The sequence below is a fragment of a genome, unplaced genomic scaffold, assembly GCF_019419815.1.
Source record: "Pyrus x bretschneideri cultivar Hongxiangsu unplaced genomic scaffold, Pyrus_bretschneideri_v1 Contig1, whole genome shotgun sequence".
Lineage (NCBI taxonomy): Eukaryota > Viridiplantae > Streptophyta > Magnoliopsida > Rosales > Rosaceae > Pyrus > Pyrus x bretschneideri.
The window spans coordinates 9,215,905-9,228,485 of NW_025999390.1; the positions used below are offsets into that span (position 1 = coordinate 9,215,905).

The 12,581-nt window shown below is 39.1% G+C and overlaps 3 protein-coding genes across 3 annotated transcripts; all 3 read right to left on the reverse strand.

Annotated features, from left to right (window-relative positions):
* Positions 1-5: 5 nt before the first annotated feature.
* Positions 6-3,705, reverse strand: LOC103949066 (transmembrane 9 superfamily member 10). Its single transcript, XM_009360161.3, is given in 10 exon segments — positions 6-1,232; positions 1,235-1,303; positions 1,305-1,481; positions 1,569-1,719; positions 1,832-1,944; positions 2,055-2,128; positions 2,131-2,162; positions 2,262-2,371; positions 2,467-2,631; positions 3,378-3,705. Coding segments are annotated over 10 exon segments (1,914 nt in total). The 5' UTR covers positions 3,489-3,705; the 3' UTR covers positions 6-320.
* A 798-nt stretch (positions 3,706-4,503) lies between these two features.
* On the reverse strand, positions 4,504-7,569 carry LOC103949067. Its single transcript, XM_009360162.3, has 7 exons — positions 7,215-7,569; positions 6,811-6,852; positions 6,199-6,281; positions 6,004-6,105; positions 5,682-5,896; positions 5,077-5,171; positions 4,504-4,999 (listed from the first exon to the last, which is right to left on the reverse strand). Exons 1-7 carry the CDS (start codon positions 7,354-7,356, stop codon positions 4,746-4,748), a joined length of 933 nt encoding a protein of 310 aa, XP_009358437.2. The 5' UTR covers positions 7,357-7,569; the 3' UTR covers positions 4,504-4,745.
* A 671-nt stretch (positions 7,570-8,240) lies between these two features.
* Positions 8,241-12,218, reverse strand: LOC103949068 (leucine aminopeptidase 1). The gene is given in 11 exon segments (XM_048584254.1): positions 8,241-8,666; positions 8,911-9,077; positions 9,080-9,097; positions 9,210-9,270; positions 9,478-9,555; positions 9,745-9,840; positions 9,982-10,108; positions 10,379-10,604; positions 10,817-11,011; positions 11,112-11,520; positions 11,941-12,218. Coding segments are annotated over 11 exon segments (1,725 nt in total). The 5' UTR covers positions 12,160-12,218; the 3' UTR covers positions 8,241-8,537.
* Between the last annotated feature and the right edge of the window lie 363 nt (positions 12,219-12,581).

Genomic DNA, 12,581 nt, shown 5'->3' on the forward strand with positions numbered 1-12,581 from the left:
AGCAGTGACAGGAATTCCATTTTTCATTCCTCAAATCACCGTCGAGCCATTGATGGCACGAAGATTGCTTTCAATTTTCTGTGTTTTCGTATGGAACAGAACGAAGACGATGTTATAAGAACAAATGAACAAAAAGAACTAGAGCTTAAAAAGGGACCTGTATAGAGAGAGGCTAAGAATAAGAACTTCTATGACTCTAGATTCAAAATGAACCCAGGTTGGTAGCTCCACAAGGACATTCTACAAGTACCGTCAAAGTGAATTTCGTGCTTCCTCGTGGAAAAACAAACGAATCGTTTCCTTCACCTTAGGACTATAAATCAGTCGAACTTCACTGACGAATAGATGAGCCTAGTAAACCAGAAGCATGCATAGAAACCGATTGTACCAGTCAGCACGAAGAAAGAGTAGGAAGCAATCAGCATATACCCGAAATACAAGGCTCCAGAAACTGGCTTCTTAATGTCAAGCTTAGTGAAGAAGTAGAAGGCTGCGTACAGGAAAAGGTAGAGCGCTGAGGAGCCTGAGGTCAAGTACGACCTCCACCACCAAAGGTAGTCTTCACTGCACAACTGGAAGTAGCATAGCACAATTGTGATCTCGGCACAAGTGATGATGAGGATAATGAAGACAATGAAAAGGAATCCAAATATGTAATAGAATTGATGCAACCATATAGATGTAAGGATGAAGAAGAGCTCAATAAAGACGGCCCCGAATGGGAGTATGCCTCCAATTAGGATAGAGAAGGCTGGATGCATGTACCACGCCTGTTCAGGGACTTGCCTAGGGATCTTGTTGGTTTTCACAGGATCCTCGATCGACGGCTTCCTAAAACCCACATAAGCACCAACGTAGATAAGTGGAACTGAAATGCCAAACCATAAGAATACCAGAGCAAACATGGTTCCAAATGGAACTGCCCCAGAGGATTTCTCACCCCAGATAAGAGCATTCAAGACGAAGAAAATGGCAAAGAGAGTTGCAGGAAACACGAAAGCTGTTTTGAGACTGATTTTCTTCCATTCTGTTCCCTTAAACATTTTGTACAGACGGGCTGCAGAGTATCCAGCAAAGAGGCCCATAAAGACCCAGAGGAGGAGCATGGCAGTCATCAACCCACCTCGGTTTGAAGGGGAGAGGAATCCAAGGACTGCAAAGAGCATGGTGACGAGAATCATCCCAAAGAACTGCACACCTGTCCCAACATACACGCACAGTAGATCATGAGTTTACATGGAGGTCTGAATACATCACCATGAACCAGTTTCCATCCTGTCTCTTCTTGGGCTTCTTCTTGGGTACTCTAGTTGGTTGTACTTGGAGATATCTCGGTAAAGTGTCCGCAACATTATCATAGCAACCATGCCCGAAAGGAAAAGAACAATCATCAAAGAATTAACAATTGAGAACCAGTGGATTTGATCATCCGCTACCAGAAGATATGTGTCCCACCGAGATGCCCACTTTACATCACTCTCCTAGAGGTTAAACAAAAGCCAATCTGAAACCCAACTCAAAACGGCAAACAAAGAAGTCATTTACTAGGAAATGGCAAGGGCACCAACCTGGAACTCAACATCATATGTAAATATAATTTCCTTTTTATCTTCAACCTCCTGAGGAGATTCAGAGCTGGTAACTGTTTGTTTCGCATGGGGATCACAGGTTGTTAAACGTTTCTCCTTACTCCACTCGCCTTCGTATTCATGCTTAACACTGCATTAATAAAAACTTGTCCGCTATCATATAGGTAATTTGAACCCTCATTGGAGAGATGAGATAGAATAAACTAATTAGCCTATGATAGAAAAGAATAACAACTAAATACCTGAATGGCTTCACCTCAAATCCGACAATCCTGGCAGATTCTGTCATTTGATCCTTGTGATACTTGACTGTAAATGTTAAGTGATTGTTGATAAAATGCTTTTCATCCTTGTTCTATAAATGTTTAAAGGAAAACGGAAAAATCAGAACTCTTCAATAAGCACATCAACAAAAGAATTAAGATGACGCAAAGAATGCTAATTGGTCAAACAGGCAACAGCTACCCCAGCATATTGTCCTCTAAGACCAACATGAAACCCATGTTGATAAACTAAGGCGTTTTCCTGATCAGGCTTGGTATAGGGACAACCAGAGGGAGATTATCCAGAATCCTGTAATTTGGAAAAAGTATCAGAATGTAAGTCAATTGTTCATCACATCAGACAGGATCATATGATTCAAATGCATGGTATTCAGAATTTGTGCCTCACATATTCACCCGATACTCATCATCTATCTTTTCCTTGAATTCCTTTGCAGTTTTTGCATTAAGAACTACACGGCATAAAACATTGCACATTTGTGGTTCTCTCATTTTGAACTGCAACAAAAGATAGAATAAAATCCTTAGCGGCTCAATAACCAAAGTGATGAACAACAGAACCATAGCAATAATATCACTTTAAGCTACTCTACCTCGTAAGGAGAGTTTTCAATGCGATCACCACGGAGAACTTCCCCAAGATTCTCTGCACTGTCTACTATATGCTCCGGGGTACAGTATGGGAGGGAATAGTACGAGTAAGGAAGTTGAGTTTTTGTAGAGGTCAATTTGTTCACTTTCACATTCAAGGGATTTCCCTGCACATACAATGGTAAACAGTGTGAATACAACGCCATTAGACAGCAAAACGATCTACATCACGAAGCTCGTTCATTAAATTATGAGACCTACTAGATCCATTGTAAAAGTCTTAAATGATTTCTTTCGAGCCCTTCTATACGTTACTAAATCCATACTCTATCGTTTCTTCCTCAATTGCCTAGTTGAGAAAGGATTTCACTACCTCAAAGCTGAATCAGCAGACCTTAAAATTTTCCTTTTCCCCAAAAACTGAAAAATCTTTACAATCTGGACGACAATACAAGCTCTAACACTTACCGGACAAATGAGAACACGAAAAAAATTAAAAACTTAGAACTGTACTTGTAAATGTGCATGTTATATCGCATTGTTGCAATCGAAAAAACAGTAATTTCAATCCATATTTCACGCAACATAAGAAGCCAACAGAGATTCACAACGTTTTAAGCCAAAAACATGCAGAAATGCAGCAAATTGAACGTAGATCTCACGACCTGAGTCACAAGATGGCAAATTTATAAAAGCTTTCGCCAAAAGACTCGAACTTGTAAGCACCCAAATGCAAAATTGTATACGGATCTGTCTGTAAATAAGAACATGCACTAAAAAACTGCCATGGCATACATTACATTCAATTATACGCAGAGGTTTAACATATACAAATATACATATATATATACATATACATTTATTAATACAGAGAGAGAGAGAGAGAGAGAGAGAGAGAGTTGAAGGTGCTGACGTATTGGAAATCTTGAGGGGCGACACCCGGGAGGTAGAAGCAGCGAGCATGCAAGAAGAACAAAAGACAGACAGAGATCCATAGCTGAAAAGCGAGAGGTCCTCTCGCCATGGCTTCTTCCCACAAGATCTAGATCCACTTCCCCTCTCTCTCTCTCTCTCTTTCTCTGCAACTCAGGGACTGGGTGTGTGTTGGTACGATTTTATCAAATCAATGTATCACTCGGTGGTTGGTTTTTTGTTTGCTTTAAAAACAAAGAGAAGAACGATAAAGCGCTCTCTCTCTCTCTCTCTCTCTCTCAACAAAATGGTTGGGATTTCCAAGACAAGGCTGACCATTTGAAATCTTCTGAAATCACCATTGGATCTTTTTCGCGGGGATGATGTGCGGTGACGATTGGTTTGGACTTCACGTACGGACTTACGGACTGACTTACTGACGGTGATTACAAGTTTTTTTCATTGGTTTGGACGTCACTCCCTGTTTAGTAAAATATTCCAATTCTTTGTATTGTATATATAAATTACAAGGGATTTGAAAATTCAATTTATGGAATGTGCAGTTCGGACTGTACTGATTATTTCAGTTGAATAGAATAATTAGTCGTTACTGACTAAATTAGTTAAACGTTTGGTGCTCTACATAATTAAAACATGACTATTTAGTATTATGTTTGATATTGTGCCGATCATCATATTGTAATTATAAAACTAATTTTAGATAGAAATTTGGCTGCCTCAACTTTGATTAATTTCACCCAAAACAAAAACTTTGTCATGATACTTCTAGATTTCCCTAGACCTTTTGCTTCTCAAACAGAAAAGCCAAAAATTCTCCATCTTCCTCGCAAAAATGGATTTTAACGGTTACCTTTCATCTCAACCCATTAACTTATGTACCCTAAAAAATGTGTTAACTATTGTTTTAAGAGAAATAAAATAAGGAAAATGGGATCCAGCCGTCCGGCCGTCCGCCGAGTTGCTCACTTGAACTGCCCCAGAACTTGCCCTGCAGCAGGCTAAACTTGTTTGCCTCTAAGTGGGGAATTTTCTCACTGACCAAACAACTCAGCCAACGTAATTCCAGTAAACTGGCACCATACTTTGTCATGGTAGAGTGAGGCACATAAAACAAATTCCATTCAATTAAAATTGAGGGTAAAGCAATAGTACAAAACGTCAAACATATGAAATAAAATTGTTGCTACCTCTTTCGATGCACCTTCGAGTAAATTGAACAACTCGGTATGGCAATCAAAAGTCAGAAAAAATTGTACATAAAATGAGTATCTAAATCGCATCAACTATGAACTAGACCTTCGGTGCTCGGAGGAGAAAAATGGGGAGGTGGCGGTTCAAAACATGCATATCAATTCCCCTCGGAAGCGGGTGGGTCAATCATTCTCACCGTGCGAGGAAGCATAAACTCGGCAAATATGGGATAGTGCGAGGATGGGTAATATCCATCAATGTTATCACTCACCACTTCACATAAAACAGGAATAAGAGATCTACCTCTAAAAAGAATCCAATCTACATGTAGATCCTGTGTTTGGCGATCCCAGCAAAGGCAGAGCGCTCTGAAAACCAACTTGAGGAATTCAAGAGCTCCTTGTTTGTCACCTGAAAGTGTCACGTACTGTAAAAATTAGTTCATGCTCAACGAGCGGCACTAAAAGTAGAAGTGGTATGGAATGTACCTTTAAATCCATGAAAAGTGCGAATAAGAGAGACATTTTTCCTCACACGGGCATTAGGCCATGCATCCCTCATATCCCCCACTGCACCATGCTCTCTGCAGGCAAGCCAAGAGAAAAGATTTACTAAACAGAACAAGCTGTTAGAGAAAGTCCACCACGTATCTGGTGAGCTTCCTACCAGAGAGAGACTAGCATATAAATTCATCTCACACTATATCTACTGGAGGATGATTTCGACACTGCCAATTTTAAGTTGAAATCTTATCCACCAAACAAAAAACCAGTGGATAAAGGAAAAAGGTATCTAGTGGGTTTGCAAAGGGGAAGGGGATCAAAAAGCGGACAATAGGAAGGAGGTGTCCAAGATTTCTGCACCGATGAAGTAGTACGATAACTAGAGGCACAAATGAGGATGCTCCTTACAAAATCCTGGCAGCTCGCAAAAGAATCACAGTTTCCTATCTATTCCATAATTCCTAATCAAAATATTTACTCCACACTCTTCAGTTTCTGAGCATATGGGCTATAAATAAATGGAAACTTGTAATAAATATGGAAATTTTGGAACATATAAAAACAACTGGAGTTCCACACGTTTGCCGAACCTTGATCTCCCCAAAAGAAACCGGCCGGTAGTTGATTCCTTTTGTGTGTTGAAACCCCCACAATATACAACTGGCAAGCCAGGTGGCAAGGATGCTATGTGCTGCCATGTGAGCAAAGCACTTCGTCGACGGGCACGAGGACTGAACTCATCCATGTTTGTATTTACTATCTGGAATGAAAATCCAGGTGGCTCAGCTCCTTTCAGTTGAAATGTGTGGACATCATGTCAAGGATAACAAAAGATACGGCACTCTTTCATAGCAATGTTAAAGCAGTTACTGAACATTATCTAAGTTTGAGAAAGTAAAATGGTAAGGATATCACCCATGTTGCAATACATGGAACTTCAGAACCCCATGACATGCTTCCGGGGACAGAAGGTGACTCTGACAACCAAAATGTTCCACCTTCAAGCAGCTCCACCTTCATTTTATGAAAAAAATGGCATAAAGGTCAAAGTTTGCAAATTTCTGACAAACGACAATGTTATCTTTGACAAAAAGAAGCGAATGCTACCTTCTCCTTGTCATAGAAGATGGTGCAATGTTCATCAGAAGTGTCTTCAGGCCCTTTTCTTGATATTCCAAATTGATCATAACCTAACGAATAAGATAAAAAATCAGTCGAATCATAATTGGAAAATCCAGGCTTAGGATAAATTCGATGAGAGAAAGGAGATTGCATCAACATAAGATCATTGCATTCTATAATGAATATCGATGCCAGCAAATCGTTCTTCAAGAGTATCTCAATATAGAAAAAAAAAAGTGACGTGTATCCTTCATTTTATACATGGTAAGTCATAAGTAAACAAAATCAATTGAGGCGGGAAGAGCCAGACACCGTAATTGCATCGTGCATATGAACATAATAATGCCCCTTGTCAAACTGTCTAGAAAGAGAACATTGTCTATGTGAAACAGCACGAAGCTTCACCAACTTGATTGGAATCCTTTTATTATTAAGCAAAGAGAAACATGACCTATATGAGCCGTTCTTCATAAGAAACAAACAATCGAAACATGTACTCACGAAAGCGAGCACTAAGATGCGCCTTTCCTCAACCATGTGACAAAATACCGATGCTAATAAGAATCGAAAATTTTAACTTTTTGGAGAGAAAGTTACCTGGCAAGCACTGCTGAAGATAATCTAACTGTGATTTAACTCCTGAAGAAATGAACATAAAAGAATCAAATTTCAGGAACAAGAAAAACACCAACTATTAACATATCAATTTAAGTACACAATCAATCATTTCGAACATAAAAATGTAAACCCAGCACACCAATTATATTGCCCTATTCAATCAACCTTCACCCCAGAGAACTCACTCACCGCACAAACCCAGATCACCCCCAACACATTTCAACACTGAAACCAAAGCTAAATCCCAAAGTAACAAAAACCCAGCTCCAAAATTTGAACTAAAACATACCCAGACGAACATTTCAATCAAATCACAACCACAAAACGCGCAGGATCCATGAGAAAATGGCAGAAAATGAAAGCAAAGCAGAGAAAAATATTACCTTGCTGGGTACACAGAATGATAGGAGAATAACTAGTAATGACGCTTATGCACAAATCCCTTCTCTTATCCCACGAGTAGGGACTGTCCTCCGTCTGATCTTCGTGAAGATTGAAGGTCATCACTGTCAAAGAAACACTCATGTTTTGGGTTCTTCAGGTGCAAACCTCTGCCTGCTCTTTTATTTGTTACATGATCAGTATATATGTTGCGTATCTGAACTGCTCCACGAAGAAGAAAAGTAGCAGGTGAGATCGCTTTGCTTATTCCATTCTTGTAAGCAGATTCTAAGAGATGACGAAGCTCCGATATTAAAATACAAAACACAAGAGGAGAGAGAGAGAGAGAGAGAGAGAGAGAGAGTCAATTATGTCGGAAGCGAGAGAGGATTGTCAAATGTGTTAAAGTGGGTTTTGACAGGTGGCAACGAGTTTTTTTTTTTTTTGGTTGTATAACGGAAAAATTTAGCAGGATTGTCGTTGTTATGTTTTCATTCAGTGTTGGAGTTGTCATATTTAAACAACCAAATTATCGGAATCATACAATTCTATCGAAATTTCTTTATCGCAAATTCACAATATTAATCTTATTTGTTGAAAGTTAAAAATTTTCTTTATCAGTCAAATATATTTACCCAACCAATCTAGTTAAAAAATTGAAAATTTTCTTTTTAATTAGGGCAAATTTGAACTTTTACATGTAGTATAAATTAAGCAAGTTGACCAACATAGTATACCCCAACTCAACCGGCTCAATTTCGAATTCTCCTTCCGTATAGAGTATACGTCATATCACTTACAACTATGTCAATACTCAATTACTACGAATCTTAAAAGTGAATAAATAATTTTCAACCGCTTGAACTACACGCTTGTTTAAATTATAGTTGGACGGGAGAAATTTGGGTCATGAGAAGGAAAATCCACTACACTTGTACGCAGGATTAGTAGGCAAGGATCCTAGTGGCTAGAGCTCTTGTTTTTTTCATTTTTCGTCTTATAGGGCACCGAAAGAAAACTACGACTTATTACACATCAAGCTTTCTCTTTTTATGTTTGACTTTTGGTGTTCCAACGACAAGATAAAGGCAAATCATACAAAAGGAGAAGTTAAACCGACCATTCGAGGAAAAATATGAAGGATTTCGCAGTAAAAACTTGAACAATACTATGTCTAGGTCCATTAACCCTTTCCATTTCTTTTCCTGCACGTTTTATTCATCAACTGAAGTCGACTCGCGGCGCCAATGAACCCCATCAAGATGGATTTGTACCCAGTCTGGTGATGCTGATGAAATGCTTCTCCCGCCCGACGCTTCAGCTACTTAAGAAGAGTTGTTCTGAACCCACTCCACGAGAGTGGAAATACCGAACCCTGTAGCAGTGCGTTTCTTGTCACTCCAAACAGGCCCGGCCATGTCAATATGCAGCCACTGAACTTTTTCATCAACGAACTGCAAAAGCGTAGTTGTAAACATTGTCATTAGGAAGTGAGACAACCAGGCAAAATAGCGCAGGCTTTGTCATCGATGGGAAAAACAAAGGTGAAGACAGTCCTAGATCGTCATAGTGTAGTTTCTTGGACTTTAGCCCTCTACTTAACCAGAAAAGGAGAAGGTGAAACGAATGTCAAGTTATTTCCGGTGATCAAACAAGAAGCACAAAAGACGCTGAGAATAAAACTATGCAATCATATACCTGCTTCAAGAAGAGAGCAGCAGTTATTGAACCACCTTGACGAGCACCAGTGTTGAGCATATCAGCTATTCCGGATTTCATTGACTCCCAATAACTCTCCTCCATTGGCAACCTCCAAAATTTCTCCCCACTGATCTCTGAAGCTGCAAACACCTCCTTCGCCAGTCATCACTTGGTGTGAAGACACCTGAAAAGTTTTAACATCGCGTAAATATAAAGATATAGCAGCTTTCAGAACTCCTATCCCAGCAGAAACAAAAAATTTGCATTACTCAGCATTTAAAAGAATATGTTTATACCTGCTATTGAGGGTCCAAGAGCAACTATGCAAGCACCGGTTAAGGTTGCCAGGTCAACAATCTGCATAATATGATAGTGTTAGCACTAGCAGTGCAAGAAATAGGTATATAGCAAACATTAAGAAAGTATAAATAAAATAAACTTCTCAAAACTTGCACAGTTCGAAAACTCAATTCTGATGAAAGAAAGACTAGTTACTAGTTACACAATTAGCACCGACATTACAGATACAAAATGCATGGATATAATGCATCACCACATTAATACCTTATCAACACCTTGGTTACAAGCATATACCAATGCATCGGCCAAAGTAAGTCTACCTTCAGCATCAGTGTTATTGACCTGCAGCGGAGATTGAAGCAAATAGAACTTTAGTTCATAAAAACATTGATGCCCAGATTCGCATACAATGAGTCAATTAGACCTCATCAGTTAGAAAACTTTTGCTCAAACCAAAGATAATGCGGAAAATATTTTTCACGTTATGTTAAGCACATATTAATAATTGGTCAGAAACCATAGAAAATATACCTCAATTGTCTTTCCATTTGATGCTGTCACAATGTCTCCAGGCCTCATACCTGTTCCACTTATCATATTCTCGCAAGCTGCAACAATGAAATGAACCTGCACAAACCAAACCCGTCATTGATCCATCTGCACTGGTGTACAATCACTAAAAACTGAAATCTGTGGATTAAAAAGTCACAAATAAATCAACCATGCATCTTTCCCAAGGATAGAAACATGGAAAAGATAAGGGCTCACCTCTACACCAGGTGGTTTGATTTGAGCAATGGCTTTTGCTGCACCTAATACGGCTGCTGAACCTCCCATATCAAATTTCATTTGTTCAATTGAACAGCCAGGCCCTGTCTTGATGTTGTAGCCACCGCTGATAACATAAAAAGTTAAAGGCAAACAACAAATAGTGTCAGGACATTGATGAAGAGAGAAAATGGTGTACACAATATGAGAGGAAACAAACGACTGGCTTAACAATTATTACTATATAGACTTCATACAGCCATGAAACTCAGTAACTAACTTTTCCACAGACACATTGTAACATCAGAAAATGTACAGGCAGTTAAACCAAACTGTTCTATATTTGCAAGAGCTAAAAGAACTAGGGGCAAAAGGATTCTAAATAATTGCCCATCACCTGTCAAAGGTCAGACCTTTACCAACCAACCCTAATTTGACCTTAGCAGGTCCCCCAGGGGGTTTGTAAATCAGGTGAATAAAATGCGGGGGATTTGTTGAGGCTGCGGCAACAGCCAAATAAGAACCCATTTTCAATTCTTTGCATTGCTCTTCATTTAATATGTTTGCAGATAGAACATCACTGTATGTGGAGGCAATCTTTGAGGCCTCTTCAGCTAGTTTCCCTGAGATAATAAACATTGCATACAGTCAATAACAAAAAATATCTCGATGAAGGTGGACTGATGGAACAAAATTTGGAAGCTACAAGTACAGGTGAGCAAAATGGAATCAGTTAAGAGAATCAGATTTTCACTGTTTAACAAACTAAATGAAGAAAGTGCCCGACACATTACATCGACATTAAAGGAACCACAAGACATTAGCTCATACGAACCAGGTGTAAGAACATTGGCAGGTGAATTTACTAGCTCTTTCCCAAAAATTATTCCAGAAGTAACATCTTCAGTATACTTGAGCTTCTTTTCTACTTCAGCTCCAGTTCCAAGACCAAGAATGTCCACAGATTTCAAAGCTGATTTCTTTGACTCTGATTTGTACCTGCTATCTTCATATATCCCCAACACAGTTCCTGCAGCAAGTCAAACCATTCCAACATGCTTACTACAACTATTACCATATCCAAACACACATACCAATATAGAATTTTCAAAAATACTGGGTCAAAGTACCAGATGCTATTGCAGAAGCTGTATTAGATTTCGCAGAAAGCCCCTCCGAAGAGGCAAGCACAATAGCAATGTCACTTGCTTGAGTAGCCTTTGCTGCTGCTGCTGCAGCCTCACCAAGACCTCGGAAAGCTGCCGTAGATGAAGCAGATTGTCCAAGCCCAAATAAGCCAACCCTCTTTGAACCAAGACCCGGAAGCCTAACAACGGTTGACTGGCCAGACTTTCCGGTGAAGTCTTCCTCAGAAGAGACTTCAGCCAAGAGACCACCCAAATGGGAATCTAGCTTCTTCAAAACTGAATTCTGAAACTTGGAGTTCTCGTCTTTCGCCAAGTCTTTCTCTGTGACGCCCACTGCAAGTAAGTCTCCTTTCCATTCCGCTACATCGGTCTCTTTTGCGGCAAACAAGAGCTTCCAGAAATTGACACAAAAACACAAGTGACATTTCAGTTCAACAATTCAAGTTCTTGCACAACTGAATCCAATATTTTGACAAACAAAAAAATCCAATATAATCAATCAAATTGAACATGATACATAGACATAAATAATCAAAATAAAAACCCCATTAACAAAAATCAATCACTTATTGGTTTTATCTCATAAAGTCAATCAAACAATGAAAAAATACAATCACACCACATACAAAGATCGAATCTTTACAGATACAAATCCATCAAATTACATCATAAAACTAACAAATACAACAATCAATACCTCTAAGCAATCACAAACCAACCCCAGACAACAATCAAAATTACAAACTTGCGTTGGCGAATATATATACATATATATATGTCCTGGATTATGAAACCGATGAGAAAAATATACCTTTGGGGCGTCGATGCCCGAAGGGTAAGTGAGGCCGAGATTGGCCTGAGCGAGAGTGTGAGCCATGAGCTTCCCTCTGCGAGAGCACAGGGGTGACACTGCAAAAGAAAGTCGGAGACTGGGAGCAGACCGTAATTTCGTCAAAAAGGAGGAAGAGTAGGAAGGAGAAGTGACAGCAATAAAGGTAGACGCAAAGGACGCTACAACAGCGGCCACCATTTTTCCAGTGGTGCCGAGTCCTCTCTACTTATATTGAGCCTGCCTCTAGATGATAACACTCAGGTTTGCTTTTTCAAATTTCTTATTATTTTTTAGGGTTTTTCCATTTTTCTTATTTATTTTATGTTTTGGGCTCAGATTTGATACCAATATCCGGCATCAGCCCAGCCCTTGGAGATTCTAGAAATGGTTGGGCCTGGTTTTAGGGCCTGTCCTTTCAAAACAAAGAATCGGACCATCTGATTTCATACTATATCCGATCAGAAATTAGACCATTTATAAGAATTTGATACTAAACTCAACATTTATTAAAGTCGAATCTAAAATATTTCACTTATAAGTAAAATAAACACACCTATTATAATCCCTTTACAAATTTGGACCTTGAAAAATAATTCTAATCGTGTGATAAAATAATAACC